We start from the raw sequence: 17336 nt of genomic DNA, 5'->3' as shown, positions 1-17336 counted from the left end.
CCCATTATTGTAAGTTAAAAATAAAATAATGAAACAAAACTCAATAAAATAACAGTAGTTCTACTTACGGTAATATACAAATGTATAAAAAGCTCAGTGGTAAACACATTGTATTAACAACGCAAGGTCGTGGGTTTGATCCAAGGGGATTGCACATACCTATGTATAAATGTATAGGATAATGCAATGTAATTCAATGTAAGTCACTCTGGATAAAAGCGTCTGCCAATTGCATAAATGTAAATGTAAAAATGTTATTCTTTTCATTTATGGGCTCAAATGTGTTCTGGACATGTTTATGTGAAATTTCTCTTTCGAAAATGAAGTTAGTAAAACTGTTGTAATATGGTTTTGGTGTAATGACTACATTGGCAAAACCATGGTTTTAATATAATTACCACGATTTTTAACTGTAGTAAAACAATTGTTAGTTTTCATCCGGTGAACAGTATGTGATACAGTATGTTGTGCGATACAATAAATTGAATCATCATGGTTTAAAGTAGAGATTCACCGATACTAAATAACTCCGCCGATATCGATGGCCGATTATTCACCGTGATGTATGCAGATATCGCATTTTCCAGTCCTCTTTTGATTGAAAGGATATATCGACAGGCACTGATCATTGGTTGTTTTTAAACTGTCGGCCAGTAGACAATATATTTACACTACATTTACATTTAGGCATTAGGCAGACACTTACATAGCATTATCCTATACATTTTACATAGGTATCTGCAATCCCCTGGGATCGAACCCGCATCCTTGCGTTGTTAACACAACGCTCTTACCACTGAGCTACAGGAAAACAATAGTATGAAAAGTTGCTTTTATCGACCGATATATCGGTGTTATATCTCTAGTTTAAATTAAATACACTATTTCAGGCTATGAATTTTTACCCTGTCAGCAAGTAGTTTTCTTCTCTGGGAGAGTCAAAGAATTTATTACACTCTTAAATATAAAGATGCCTCACGATGCTATAGAAGACCTTTTTTTGTCTAAATGGTTCCATAAAGAACCTTTAACAATTCTGATTCTGAAAAGGTAAAAAAGAGACTTGAATTTGACTGAATGGTTCTGTAATAAACTGAAAATGGTTCTTCTATAGCATCGCTGTGAAGAACCTGTAAAGAACCTTTACACAAGAAACAATACAGAACAATAAAAGAACCTATTTCACAGAACCTATACACATTTTTCTCAAAGACTGCCACGCCATTATTTAACGTCTATTATTGTAGTATAATGTACAGCATTTCATATAAACCCCCCTTTAACTGGCTGGTAAAATGAAATTGCATTGAACTGAATTATGAATGTTTCATATTAAATATACTCTTGCATGTGGCCTGTCCCTGACAGTCATCTTTAAACTGTAGTTACAGCACATTCCAGACATATCCAAGTAATACAGAAACACAGCAGATTAAATTCAAAGTACTTTATATGTTTATTCATTCAAAGACGTCACTGTCAGAGAGAGCCAAGTTTCTGTCCCAGCAAAACAAACCTTACGTCACAGCATTAGCGAGGGTGTCTATAAAACTTTCCTTTGATGGGACTTTCAGAATGAAGTCTAATTTCCCCTGGATTTAGGGAAGTTCACTGGTCTTTCTTTAGGGACAGCGATCCAATTATTCTGCAGCCACAGCTTAGAGTAAATCCTGCACAAGTGTAATTAAACTAATGTGAGGTTCTCACAATCAAATTCAATGCAATTAATGACTCTTGGGAGAGGACATGGAAACCAATCCCACGCTTTTTAGGCTAGAAGGTGGAGATGAACCTCAAGTTGCGTGACGTACTGTAAATTCTATACTTGGCAGAGATTAAACACTTCACAAATCAGTCACAACCGTTAGAAATATGTATGTTCAGGATGTCCGTGGGTTTCACCCAAGGAACACACGTATTGATAACACGAATAGACATTTTTAGATGTTTGAGATAAAACACAATGAGTACCATGCAAGAGGGAAAAGTATTTGGTTATGTGAAGTATTAGAGCAATGAAATTATACTGTAAATTTAAGGTGTGTTTTCTGGGGAAACGGTGGGTTAATTTCATCATTTCATCATGTATTAAATAGTTATATTCGGCTGGCACTTTCATATGATTCTTATTAAAACGTTTGAAAGCAGATTAGTAATAGTCTGAACATGTATAATGTCATATCTACTTTGACCGCACCATGGTGACTGTATCCAATAGCATGTACATATATCAGAGCACTTACATGTAGTATACATAAACCATGGTACATCTCAAACTTTGCAAAGCACCCACAGTTCCACATAACATCAAAAGACATGAGATGCAGATGAGTACTTACAAACAGCAGATGAATGTATGCATTGACATGATGAAGCCATGCCATGGTTCAGGAGGGTTAGATAGGATAAAGTGACAGACAAAAAAAGAGAAACACGTTCAGGATACAGAAAACAGAGAGTCATTTATCAACCCACAGTGATTGAAGCCAGAACGCGGCGTGACAGAACCCCCATTGCCCAAGCGGCAATTGAGACTGTCAGTCAAAGAGCCAAATATATTATTGACATTACAAAATGGAATTTTAAGCTAATAACCCCCTTAATAGGAATAGCTAGTGGCCAATTTACAATCTGACAATCACATTCTGTCAGACCAAGCAAGACAATTATATTAGCCTGCTCGAATCGGGAGAATTTCTTGCCGCAAGCTCGCCAATAAACTTGAGTGCTGTGTCAACTACTTCTCCCCATCACGTTGCGGTTGATGTGAAAATAACCATGTTTCCGTCTTATTTCCTTATAATACATGTGGGAACATGCTTGAGAAGGCAAGTCGTCCGCCACATGCCCATGCAGAGTACTGACCTTGCAATAGCGTCGAACTAGTTGGTTCAATTATTTCTATCGGCAAAAAAATAAACATAGTAAGCAGAAAAACATGAGTCAAAAGCAAATGGGGTAGAATCTTGGAGATAGTGCCAAGTGGAAATCTCAAAGATTAATCGCTGCATGAGTCAGAAACCGCCGTATGGAAAGTCATACTGGCATTGTTTGAACACAATCAGCAATATGTTATATAGTTCTTCTGTTTTCTTTCAACTTTTCCAACAAGTTTAGTGAAAAATGAGATGTAGATTAAGGTCCAGAAAACAGAGTTTATGTGAAAATACAAAGGACAGAAAAACGGATTTACAGTATATCTTAACAAAAACATTCAAACTCCGAATTTTTATTAGAATATAATATTTTATATATTTTTTTATTATATTTAAAGTGAAACAGTGTTGTTATAAGAACAATTCGTCATTTTAGGGAGGAAATTATAAACTATTACACTTCCTATAGGTAATTTATTACAAGGACCTTTTTGCCTTAAAAGCCATTAGAGCACAAAATAAAGAGACCATTTCAAAATTATTTTCAAGTTATTTTAATTTACTATTTATAGGCATGTATATTTTTTACAACATTTCTTGCACATTTTAAATAAATGTATTGTTTCTGTGAAAGCTTAAGAAAAGTGTGAAAATAACAAAACAGCATGCTCTGTATTTTTTCAGACCTCAAATACTGCAAGTAAAACAAGTACGTATTCACTTTTAAGCAAAACAACACATTTGTGTTGTACATGTGTTTAGGAAAAGTAAAAAAAAATGTATTTTATTTATATCAAAGTTTTCATGCATCTTGTCATGCTGTCAGTGCTGTTGGATGACTTTATGTCACTCCTGAGGTTTGATTTTGTTGAAATCCAGCAGACACTGGACTGGAATGACCACAATACATCTAGACATGCTGATCAAATGACAATTTGGAATGGTCTCTTAATTGTTTCCGTGGCTGTATATACTTTATTTAGATTATATAAACACTATTCCTTCTTTAAACGTTTAAACGTAACGTTTATACAACGAGGATTAAATCCAGCTCATAATAAAACTCACCAAACAGGACGATGCTTGTGTTGGCACTGCCGAGTTTGTTGATGGCAATGCAAGTGTAATTGCCGTAGTCTGTCTCGGACACGTTGAAGAATGTCAGCTTTGAATTTGCCCCGGCATCCTCAATCTCAATGCCATCTAAGCCATTGAAGATCCTGGGAAACAGTCAGCGAATGGGGAAACTTGAAACGGACAGCGTGTTTATGCTCCATCAGAGAATCCTTTGAAGCTAGAGGTTACATCTATGACGGCATCTGCGTATTCTGGACTGAGACGGCGTCAGGCATTAAAAGAGCCGACTGCAGGAGTGAATTACTGTCAGCGACACACACACATGTGCCTGTGCTCATTTAATTGTGATGAAACTGTTGCAACAAGTGAATAAGAATTTCTATTAAAAGTTTATTTCAAATATTGCAGCCAAAATACTACGGCTACATGATAACGTCCTTGACTGAAATGATGCTTTTTAATCATCTTATGCTTAATTGCTTTAAATTGTCAAAGTATGAAGTTCATAAATTTTTACCAATGTAATCTTAAAAGACAAGATGGATGAGATAGATGTAGTTGTGATAAGTTTATAGAATACTTATTTCAATGTTTTGATGAGTTTCCAATTATTCTTAAATGTGAGCCATTAAGACTTGACTGGTTTTGACCACACAAATATTTATAGATATTAATAGACACTCGTGTTTTATTTACAATACTTCGTATTAATTCATTGTGGTTCAGTATCGTTAAATCCATATCGTTTTATGTTCACCTTTCATACCAAAGATATAAACAGATGTATCAGAATTTCCAAAAGTGATGTCATACCTCCTATCATCCCTGTACCACTCAATATCTGCCATAGGTACAGCATCTGCTTCACACAGCAGGACGCCTCGCTGACCCAGGGTCAGACCAACATCCCTGCCTTCTGAAACGCTGGGAGGATCTGAATACACAAAAACCAACGAAGCCATCAGTCATTAGCGAGCCAAGAAAAATAAGCAATAACAATCAATAAATATGTTGCATAACACTCTAAAAATGCAGTTTTTTTTCACGACCCAACGCTGGGATAAAAATAACCCAACATTTGCGTGAACTGATGGTTTAAATGCAATGAATTCTGTATCACAGATACAATTCAGATCTGAATTATATTAAAATGTATTACAAAAGAATACAATTTATAGACATTAAAGCTTTGACTTGTGCTCTTACAGTTGACGGTGAGCTCAACCGTCTGCACGTCCACAGCTATGTCGTTGGCGGCAGTGCACTCGTAGGTTCCCGCTCTCTGTCTGGTGATAAAGGGAATGTCCAGAACCTCTGTGTCTGAGCTCAGACTGTTATCTGTTAAAGGTAAATGAAAATAATACGGTTTAGCAGATTGTTGTTAAAGCCGACACTGTACCCAGCACAATTCCTCGAAGCACACTTTTGACCAAAACACATCTGAGGGTCTGCGGATGATATCAGAAGATTTGTAAGATCAAGTCGCTCACCATGATTTATCAAGGACATGTCTCTCGATCAACATCCTTTTAGTCATCCCTGAACACCGTTACTATTCTCAAATCAGTAATATTACTCACTGGTTGATCAAGCGTGTACACATCCACTCATTTTTTAACGTTTGTATTTAAAAACATTTCATTATGAACGATGAACTACGCTGTTTTGTTGTATGTGTTGTGGGATAGATTACAATGGTAGTCGAAAGTGTCCCAGAACTCTTTGCTTTCCTAAATTCTTCAAAATATATTGTATTGTGTTGAAGAGAACAGACACATTTTAAACAGATTTGAAACAACTTGAGGGTGAGTAAATGGGTGAACTGTTCCTTTAAGGAAAACTGTAGTATGCTGATTGCCCTTTCTACAAATGCAAACTTCATCTTCCCTGAAATATTTAGCGCTCAGATGTATTTACAGTCATCTGTGCCCTATTGTGAGAGACGACACTAGAGATATGAAATTCCATTCAAATTTGACTCTACGCACAGCAGCTTTGAAGTATTTGCATGCACACCGGAGTCGAACCGTTACCGTGCGGAGGCTTTTCATGTTTGCCAACTCCAGACTGGGGACAAGCGCTGGAGAAAAAGAGTCCTTGTGATGCAGTTCTCAACGTCAAGGAGCAGCATGCGGTTGACTTAAATAAATAAATAATGCTCCCAATGTAGTTTCTGACAGCAAAATAACACACCGTATTCACTTAACAATGTTCTGAAAGACAATGTCTCACACCTGGGATGGGCTGTTAACAAGAGAGAAAGAGGCAGTTTCTTTAACCTGATAAAGAGTGTCAACAGTGCACTCTGGAGACAGAAGCTCATTATTCATCAACCTGGTACAAACCTCGTCGAACTGAAGAGCATTGCTGTAAAATGTGCAAAAAATTGGGTCATGCATACTGTCATTTTGTTGTTTCACTGTTAAAACGCTCTGACACTTTTAATACGGCCCAATTAAAACCAAACCTTGAAAAAGAGAATAAGAATCAAAGTTGTGTTCAATAATGTTCAATTTGATGTTTCCCAAAGACGCACGCAGTTGGCATTGTAAAGGATTGGCTAAGCTTTATGACAACTACACTGACAGTATTTGATACACAGTTCAACAGAAAGAAATGTGATGCTTTGGCATCAGGTGCTTCGTAAACCTTCCATCAACGGAGAGATTGACAAAATGGGACGTTTTCTCTATCGGGGCTCAGGGTTTCACGGTTGCCATGGAGGATTGTGTCAAAGCGAATGGCATTTCTTATATCATGCAGCTGCTTTTGTATATTCATGGAGACTGATGGCATTGTAAGTGTCAGTCAATTCTATGCCTAGGTCTTGATCTGCAGCTGTACAGTATCACAAGTTAAAATGAAGATCTCTTGAGCGAAAAATGTACAAGGGTCTTACTGTAGTTCAACTGGTAGACCGTTGGCTTGTGTATGAGAAAAAATCTGAAATAAACTTTTTTCCCATACAGAGCTTCAGTTTATACACTACTCCAAGCACGTGAATGCAACATGGGTACACATTTTTTTAATTCATCTCAATAAAATATGTAAACAAAGCGAGTACATTTTCCAAAGTTTAATATAATATTTGGCCACTGGTGTCTACACAAATGGACTATAACATTATATATATTTGTAAGCATGAGCGCTGCAGTTTCACAGTCTCAAAGATTGATGTAGATGACCTGCTGGTGCTTTATGTTTTACAAAGAAACCGGAGGGAAAAACAGCCACGAAAAGGCACATAAGCAAGTACATTTGATGTGCAGATGGTTTTGATTGGCTGTCAATTTTAATGCAAAGTTCTTAAAGGGCTCTCAACAACAATGTTCCTCTCTAAGTTCTAAAAACGTCTAGTTTCCTGGTATTGTTCTTCGTGTGATGCTCAGGATTTTTTTTGAATGACACTTCTCCTCACCAATCTATGATTGTGGCATCTGCTATTTCAGACTCTCCGCCCTAACACATCATTTAAAAATAGTTTGACTGTTTGTTTTCATGTCAATAAAACAATGCATTTCTCCCTTAGTGACTGGCCAAACTGCATACACAGTCAAAAGTATTTCTTCCTTCTGTGTTGCAAACCTAATCTGTAACTGACTTGTAAACCGTGTTAAATTTAAGCTGTTAACCTAATACAATGTCCCGTCTTTACATTTTAACCCTATAGCTGAACTCAGCCTGGCGTAGCTCAACTCTGTAAGGCTGAAAAGTACTGCAGCAATTGAGAGAGCAGAACCGCTGCAGGGCTGTTACACACACACACACACACACAAGCTCAAAAGCCCAGGAGAAAACCCGAGATGGGAAGGTGCTGAATCAATCCAGGCCCAGCTGAACATGTCATCTTAAAAGGGACAGGTCCTCTGTCTGATCCCTCCCGAGCACCAGGGCTGGAACATCATTACAGAGCCACCTGATTTCCTGAGGTGAATTGAGGATCTCACTTCTGTTCTGCATGCGAAATGAAACACTGGATTCGACCCGCTCCTTGGGTGATATTCCACTGCCCGCTTCGCATGTTCTTACATAATACATCAAAATAGACTTTTTGATTAGTCATGGGTCTTAAGATTAGCCACCTGGTTTTATACGGTCATGGCAAACGAAAACCTGCGTACATACTATAGTATATGGAAGCCTAAAGTTGTAAGGACTACATAATCTACTTATAGGAATCTGAATTGCATGTTTGAACAACGTCACTTCATGTGGATATTAAGGTCATCCCCACGGGTCAAAGTTCACAGACAGGATTAGGAATGAATGAGTGGAAACACGGACAAAAATGACACATGCATTTTCATGCAAGGTTCATTTTACACTAAGGTTCTATCAATCAAGCATATGAAATGCAATGGTGTATTTATTTTGCAGATATAAAGAGAAAGAAGGAGAATACTGACACAGAACTAAGATGTCGTCAAGTTTTCAGTTCTTTGCCGAAGGAGATAACGTATTTACGAAACGCGCTCTTTAGAGCACTACTGTAGAAATAACATTCCACGTAAAGGGTATGTAGCTAGAAATATCTCATTCTAAGGTAATAAAACCATAAAGTTTCATTATAGTTAGCCAATGTATATTATATTGCATTTCTGTCAAGCCTCAAAAATATTACACATAGCACCTTTAAGATCCTGCAGTCTATTGGTTATATAATCACATACAGTACATTAAGCATAGTCTGTAGAGTATATGAATCACACATCTCTATTACAAAACACTGTGGGTTTTAACTGCGCTCCTGGTTTCGAGTAAAGGTGCAATGAGATAACATTTATACCTCATGGATGAATTTACAGAAGTGCTTCACTCCCCCGTTTCAATATAGCGTCAGTTTAGTAAATGAATTCCTTGATGTTACAATTCATTGTTTAAACAGCAGATCTGTGAACTGACATAAAATCACATATAATGCCTCGCACAAAGAAACCTTTCATGTATTATCTACTTGAAGAAAAACAAACAGATAGTAGGCCCTGAGTCACACATATGCCTGGAAGATATGTATTGGCTTTATTCAACTGATATTCGTGTCAGTAAAGATAATTCACTTTGACAGTCTTGCCTTGGTTCAGCCATCAAATATCTTTGGGGCCTTTAGTGCTTTGTGTGAGTTCAAAATGAGAAGTGATAGCCGCATCTGTTACTAATGTAGAAATGCGCTTTCGTCTGTGTGCACGGGGACGATAAATTTGGTCATGTGATGAGATGATGGCGTATTCGATTTGATAGACACACAACATGATCCTGACCAAAACGAATGAAAAATAAACACAGCGGCGGACATTAGCATGGAGTGTTTTCAATTACACGAAGTTGTACGGTATATCTCCTTGACCCTTGTTTGTTTGAACCCCCGAAGCTATTGTTCAGAAACACTGTAAGCCACGCAGAGCTAGCGCATTATCAATCTCCAACCCCACTCCAAATGTATTCATTTCACAAAAAGAACTGGAGTAAGCACAGGGCGAAGCAGGAAGGGCGGGAGAAAGAGAGAGAGATTCACGGAGTAGAACTGTATTAGCAGTTAGCGCCGCGGCTAAGCGGATCATTTGGTTGCTGAAATTAGTTGTCGAAAGCAAACACACATCGCAGCCTCATTGCGTAGACGCTTATAAACAGGATTAATACAATCACAGCTCAATAAAAACCTCAAGCATTGTGTTCCTCTCAATGTGTTTTTCGCACTGAACCAAAACTCTAATTCTGACTAATGTAATAGCAATGGCTCCTGGGACGCACACGTTCATTAAAAACAATGTTTATTCAAGTCAATTAAATAGTAGTGATAATAAATGGGCAATATTATTGACCCGACGGTAAAACAACACACGCTCGCTCCTCCTATACCCACAATGCAACACAAACAGGCTTACTCTGATCTTCAGCCTTCTGGATTTTACACAGAGAGGGGAAATAAGGGATTCTGAGAATATCCTTCTTGGAGAATTGAAAAATAAGTAAACAAGTCTCTGAAGGCTTTTGCTCAGATCACACGAAAGAGAAACGGCGCACAGCCCATCAAATGATTTCATTCAAGTGTGTAATATGTCTATTAGACAGACTCAGGGGATAATAACAGTAATATCCCGGGTTGATAATTCCTTTTTAAATATAAACGAAATGTTCGGTGCAGAAGGGAAAATATTGGCTGCTATTCAAATATCCAGTTTGAAAGATGAATACATAAAATACATACAATTCATGAAAGGATTGTAGCATAAACAAATATTGACGCTTCTACGGTGTACAGCACATTTTCAGAACCATGGTTTTAAAAACCCGAATATCTAAAGAAGAATGATATAATTGTAGGCTATGACTCATTTTAATATTCAAACACAAATGATACCGCAGTTTTATGCCCCTAAAAGTTGGACATTATTTTAATCTTCGATACTACTAAAGGAAAGTAGAGAAAACTTTTTCTCACCTGTGCCCTGAGGCCCAGCTAATAATCTTCTGTTCAGATACGGGAACAAAGAAAATGATAAAATGCATTAAGCAGTGTGTCTCCCAATCTAATATCCTAAACTTTTCTGGATCTTCGGAGGTGCAGGATAAATCACTAAAGGGGAAGGTCTAAAAAAGGGTTTCTGGGTAAAACACATACACCGAAGGCTCTTTGAACTAGAGCATTGGTTTAATTTCTCATCGCTAAAAAACAATAGTTCAAATGCACTTAAATTGGTTTGCAGGTCTGGTTTTAGCTGATCGATCTCCCCAAAACCATCCTAAACCAACACACTGTATTAGCCTTACCAGCTGAGACCACAAAACCATCTGGTTTTACAGTATCTGTTGTTTTTAGCCAATTCATTTCACTCACACATTTTGAAGTATATCCTTATATTTCATCTTCCTTAAAATCCACCTTGGACACCTTGTACTAGCTGGAATATTCTGGGCATCCTGCAATATCCAGCAGCCTCTGCATGAATTAGTACGCTGAAACTTTTCATCCTGGAAGAAAATTTCAAGCTTTCCCATGTTGCTTGCATAGAGAAGTTGGCTTGGTGATGATCAAAAGAGTCGACTGTCCAAACTGCTCTAAATAGTGACTTTTGGGCTTTAATGCACGCTTGAGGTCACAGTCAGTAAACATGAATCCTCAGCTATCTGGATAAAGAAAAGTATGGCTGATTTGTCAGACTGTTGCTCCTTCATGATTTCATGAATTTGGACAAGAGGCCCCATGCTCAGGCATCCATAATAACCCCAGAACATCAAACCTTACCCATTTAGCTTGACCGAGGCCAAGACACACATCGAATAAACATTTTTCTACAGAACATCTATAGATCTGCACTTTCCAATTCATTGGTTCAATCTGAGCTCATCCAGTCGCTGGCAAGCGTAAAACATGAAAGCACAGCTGTCCACTTGGCAATTTACAGCAAAATCTAATTGTTATGATCCTCCATAATATCCAAATCCATTTAAAGTACCTAATCCAAATGATCCATTAAAAGCAACCTCAAAACACATAACGTTAGAAAAGAGGACACTAATATATTTACATAAAAAAATTATATTCTACTTTCAGACACAGAGTTTCACCCCAAAAAATATATATAGATATTTATTTGAAAATGTGTCTCTCTAAGTTACTTTAAGTTAAATTACGACTACTGTATTTAACACAAATAAAAAAAATCCTTTAATAAAACCGGCTGACGAGCCTCAGCTGCTCCAGACTGAGCTCTAGATAAGAAATACACTCGATATGATCTTAATCTAGAAAAGAGTTCGGGCGACGTCAGACTGCAGGATCACCAAATCCCTTGGTTTATTTAGAGAGTCGGAAGAATAAGATGTAGAGCTTTGAGTGAAGTGCCATTTAAAGGTGGGAGATGTGTACTTACACAACTAAGTGTGACTGGCAGACTTATTTCAGTCCTTTATTGAAACAATATGGAAGCGCTGCAGTAAATCTCATCGACTTTAGTGCGGTAAACGCTCAGGGGAGCAGCTGTGCTTTACGTGAACACCATCTTTGTCTGTCGAATTCTAAAACTGAAAAGCATCAAAAACGCAGACAAGACAACAAATCCTGGTGCTATCGAGATATTAAGGGCTTATCACGGGGGTCCGTGGCTTAATTAAGTTTCACACATTGTTTGGATCGCTTCCGGCTGATTCCGGCACCATCACGATTCTCAGATGCCAAGTCTTTGAAGATCATGGAAAGCTTTTACGACAGCGGATCAGATTCGAAAGCCAACGAAGTGTTAAATGCATGAAAACAAGGCATTTGTAGATAATGTAATGTTACTCATGCCAACATTTGTCAGCATATTAAGGACAAAGTTAAGCCTTTTTTGCAGTTTATTAACAATAAAGAAGGTTAAGATATAGTTCATCCCAAATCTTGTGTAATAGTTTACGCTTCAATCCTCAATTCTTACTGAAAGCTATCGCACGACTTGTAACAGTAAAAAGTGACCAATATATTCTTCAGAATTTTTCATTTGCGTATTAAGGAAGAAAAAGGAGTCTTTCTAATAATAAGGTGCGATAAACTGATGATAGAATGGGTGAATGATTCCTTTAAAATCAATATATTCACACTGAAAACATACACAGACAGTCCCGCCCACTAAAAGTTGAACATAAAAAGGTTGATCCTGTGGTCCAGCAAGACCAGCTGACTTGACTAAATGAGCCCCGACAGCTCATCTTTTATTCCTTAAAGCTATTAGAGCCCCGGCCAGACATCTGTACTGTATCATAATGGAATCCATCACAAACTCTTTCACTTATCTTCTAAAAAAAACCAGAGCAGTCAGTTCTCTGTCACATTAACATTTCAATTACCTGATCCTTGTATCAACACAAAGAAAGAAAGCGGGTCTGTCTAAGCAGGTACAGCGGTCCAGTTGCACCCCACGAATCACAGCACATTAAAATGCCATTTTTTCCCTGATTAAGTGAAATGGTGCAAAAAAGAACAGAGCGGCAGACAGCCCAAACAGAGCTGATTTGTTCATGTGGCCTGAGGATAAGCAAAACAGACCACTTTGCTTGTATCATGCATACAAAACACACAAGTGAGCACGTAAACATGCTCTTTCAGCACATTCAGAGATGTGTGCACACTGCCAAACACACGCACAAAGACATAGCGCACAAAGATATCCGTTATATTATCTTCCCCATGCTTGAGAGAGGAAAAAAGATGCAGTGTTTAGTGAAATCATGAAGGAAAAGGTGCATTGATCTTGAATTGAAAATACATCAGAAACACTGAGCATTGTGGTCACATTAAAAATATATAATCTTACCTGAAGGTGATAACATTCTCCACATAATGACTGGTTCTGGTTTGCCATTCGCCAGACACATCAGAGTAACGTTAGAGCCTTCATTCACCACCAGGTCCTTCGACAGGTTGACAATCTTTGGAGGAACTGTAAGAACATCAGGAAACTTTCGATCAGTCCAAAAATCACACTACACTCCTTAACCTAGAAATAGGTTAAACATTGGCGTTAAAAAAATCTAATATTTACGATTTTGCACTGAAGGTCACAAGTCAGATGGAAGCACATTTTTTGGCATTGACCATGTTAGCCCCTCATACCAAAGGTCAGATTTTCTTGCTTCCGTGGAAGCACACTTTGGAATACGCTCTTTGGGACATTCTCAAATCAAAGCTGGGAAAACATGGATCATTAGGTTGCACACATATTTCCATGCCAGCTGGAGAGCATTTTGTCATTAAAGCAAAAGGGGGTAATACCACATGCTAAGAAATTATTCAATTCATGTTAATTCATCATTTCAGCTTTTATTCAAATTGTTATGCTGATAATAATGTTTATAATGGAATATAAATGTTCTGTATCTAATTATAAAATACAAGTGGAACAATAGGCATGTTATTGCGATGTTAGACTGCAGTGAATGCTGGATGGCCTTCAGTTGTACCCGGGACCAGGCCTTTCAAAAATGTGAAGAGAAAAATGTTGTTTGTTGTTTTGGGCTTCTTTCGTTTCAAATCTGTCAAACTGTTATTACAGAATAGCCATGAAACCTCCATTCCCCCTATTTTTTACTTGGTGTTGAAACAATGCAAACTAAGCAAATTCCACAAGTTTGATTTATTGATGTCTTTGCACTTTGAACACAATTTAAAGAGACTGCAGAAAAAGCCGTAATCCAGGCCTTTGAGGGCCTCGCAGATCTCACAAACTCCACGACTCAGCAAAACTAAAGATGTTACAAATACCTTATTTAGATACTCAACGGGGAATTGATGTTAAGGGTTTCGACATCCTCCCTTCAGGAGAAGAAATTATGGCTTACTTTGAAAAGGGTGTTAAAGATCGCTTGTAACGGTCACAGAGATGTGGTCAGATAGAGATATCAAATGTCTGTTGTTTAAATAGGCCCAAATCCTTTATGTGCAGTTTACTGAATTTGTTTTGAGATGGACATGATGTGTTCTTAAAGAAGAGGTTTAGTGTATTTTTCTTAAAGGGGTACTTCAAACCTGTGTGAAATGACAAAGGCAGTACCCATTTAGTTATGGACGCAACACAACACCAATGCAAGTCAATGGGTCCTGCATTGTTCATCATTGATATTCTTCCAAATATCTTATTTTGTGTTCTGCAGAAGAAAGTCATACAGGTTTGAAATGACAAGAATGTAAGTAAATGATGACAGAATTTTTCTCTACATGTCTTTGATATAGAATCAGTGTGCGAGTTATATGCTGTGTTATACTACACTATTTATTCAACTGGTCATGTGATCACAACATGCCCCGTGAGGCAACGTTGTTTTGTTTAGGTATAAATCATTTAAAAATATAAGATCTGATTTACTGTATGTACTTAAATAGCAAACATCTCCAGTGAAACACATTAATATGGCAATTCGGATGAAGTGCTAGTAACCTAAAATGGTTTTTGAGCTCTTGCTGTCAGCACAGAGCCGCTCAGTGTATTTCACACATTTTTTCCTCGCTAAAACTACGGATGAAATCGTAAAAACTGTCTTGCAAAGGTCAGTTAAGTTAAAGGTCAGTTCAGTATAATATCTTCCATCTCTGGAGGATATCCTGCGCTTTTACCTCCATGATAGCCGGCAAAATATGTTCAGCTTGACTACCGTAACGGTAAAAATAAACTCCTTTGGAGGCCATTAACTAATTCCCTCCACTGTAAATGAAGATCCACAATGAGCTGAAGCGTACACACATTGGAAATTATTTCACAAAACTCCTGCCGGCGCTTTACACTTGATCATCGCGTTCTTTCTGAGAAATCTTACAACAAAACACGATGCTTAAAACAATCACTATTATCATCAGTACCCAAAAGGGATGGTCTCAATAAATTTAATAACAGGTGGCAATGACGGTTGGATCAGGAAGAATACCAGTGTCGTCTGACATGTTACATTCTGCCGTTAAACACAGATGTTATTTTGACATATGTACTCTGTCGAGAGGTTTAGTTTTGCATTTCAAAGCCAAGACACGCCAACAAAGGTTGCCATCGCTCAGCTGAGCTCCAACAAAAGGCGGGCTCCACCACTGTTTTATCCTCTTTTAGTCACTAAAGACGTGCTCTTCTATAGACGCTCGCCTATAAATAATTCATTTAACGTCAGCCTAAGTCTTAGTAAGTGACAAAGTGTTGAACCAGGGAGCGTATGAGTAACATTCTTTTGGGTTTGTTTCGTCTATTTCTGGCTTAATATGTATTAGCGGAGACAATCTGTACAAGCATCAAGTTCACAGTTTTCTTCTCATTGTCAAATAATTGCAAATAGGGCAAAAGATCAGCTTTGTTTGGCAACACAATTCAAGAGTCTGAGAGGAATATGATTTTTTCAAATCTTGAAGTGCGCCCACAAAGTCTGGTTAACTTTGTTGGAATTTGTGTGCTACCTGGTTTTAAGACAGCAAGCAACCCGACACAGTACAAAACTCAACGGGGCTGTCAAACGATTCATCGCGATTAATCGCATCCAGAATAAAAGTTTGTGTTTACATAATATACTGTATGTCTGTGTACTGTGAATATAATTTTTTAATTTAAAACATGCACATACATATATAAATATAATACACATAAAATATAAAAAAATCTATAAATGTTTATAAATAATTTAAATAATATATACTGTAAATATAAGTATACACATGCAAGCTTTTCCTTAATATATACATGTATATGCACGTTCTGTGTTTATAAATACAAAATAAATATGCACAGTACACAGATACATTATGTAAACACAAACCTTTATTCTGGATCCGATTAATCACGATTATTTGTTTAACAGCCATGACACTTTTTTCGTTTTGGAAAAGTGAACTTGTCCTTAAAAGCTGTTCAATTGATTTGTCATTGAAATGAACATTTACAAAACGAAGCTTGAAATGAAGAAATAAAGAATGAAGAAAAATAAAAACTGATTTATTCTTCACAATAAGGACAATGTATTCACATGCGTTCTGCTTGTCCGTCTTTGTGAAAACACCTGTGGTAATTCTGCCAGTACACCTGCGTGTTAAAATCACCTTGACAACAAATCATTTTATTTTAGAAGCGTTCTAAGAAAAGCTAGAGTAATTTAAGTTTATTGTCAAATTAAATGCAATGACGTGTCAAAATAATCTATAGCCCCCCTGTGTTGAGATTTTATCATCGTTGAATTCATCTGTGTATAGGTCTTTGAATACATTCCTTACTTGCATAATGCAAGACAAAAATAAAACGCTACAACGGAGCTTGTGCTGCCAGCGGGAATATGCATATTCAAACAGAAAAGTTTTTGCTCACTGATCTAAATATGGCAAGTAAAAAGTCATCTTCAAACGCAAAATACTAAAATCCTCCTCACACACAGATCTGAAGTAATTCCGAGCAAAAAACAGCAACGCACAGTCAGGTAACAGTCTGTAACAGTCACCCAAGGAAACTATATGAAGTTAATAAGAGATGTTTACAACGGCACAGTGACCCTCTATATGACAATGATAGTCGGAGTGAAGAATGATTCTATCACCGCGTTTATGACTTGTGTCTCGGGATGATAGCGTGTATCTTCACGAGCCATATTTCTGATACGGACGGGCTTAATGCAACACGAAGACATTTTCAAAGCCAATAAAGGGCTTAACAATGACTGCTTCTCGCTTTATATCGCACAAAATCAGTAAAGGAATGTGTCCGACGTGTGTGTGTTTGTGTTTCTGTGTGTGCGTCTCACACAGATTGGATTCTCCAGTCTTGGTATGAGGTAAAGCATGTTAAATTGCATTTTAATAGAGTCGTACCACCCTCTCACTTCAGATGCGGGATTTCCGAGCTTCAAAGGGATCTTCAGTTGACAGGAGGAGCAATTGAATAGAAATAA

General features: G+C 37.5%; 1 protein-coding gene across 8 annotated transcripts in view; it reads right to left on the bottom strand.

The window, feature by feature from the left end:
- Nucleotides 1-17336, bottom strand: part of LOC306889368 (opioid-binding protein/cell adhesion molecule-like) — a 210109-nt gene that overhangs the window by 9374 nt on the left and 183399 nt on the right. For 4 of the 8 annotated variants that reach the window (XM_079448211.1, XM_079448210.1, XM_079448208.1 and 1 more), the window contains 5 exons: nucleotides 13244-13369; nucleotides 5160-5291; nucleotides 4767-4887; nucleotides 3945-4096; nucleotides 2866-2901 (listed from right to left, as the gene is read on the bottom strand). In XM_079448211.1, the coding sequence (XP_079304337.1) occupies nucleotides 2866-2901; nucleotides 3945-4096; nucleotides 4767-4887; nucleotides 5160-5291; nucleotides 13244-13369 (567 nt within the window). The remainder of the gene's footprint in view (nucleotides 1-2865; nucleotides 2902-3944; nucleotides 4097-4766; nucleotides 4888-5159; nucleotides 5292-13243; nucleotides 13370-17336) is intronic. The other 4 variants (XM_079448214.1, XM_079448212.1, XM_079448213.1 and 1 more) reach the window with 1 other exon arrangement.

The sequence above is a fragment of the Barbatula barbatula genome (genome assembly GCF_947034865.1).
Source record: "Barbatula barbatula genome assembly, chromosome: 24".
NCBI classification, from domain to species: domain Eukaryota; kingdom Metazoa; phylum Chordata; class Actinopteri; order Cypriniformes; family Nemacheilidae; genus Barbatula; species Barbatula barbatula.
The sequence above is the reverse complement of the archived record's forward strand: the minus strand, read 5'-3'. Positions and strand labels throughout refer to the sequence as shown.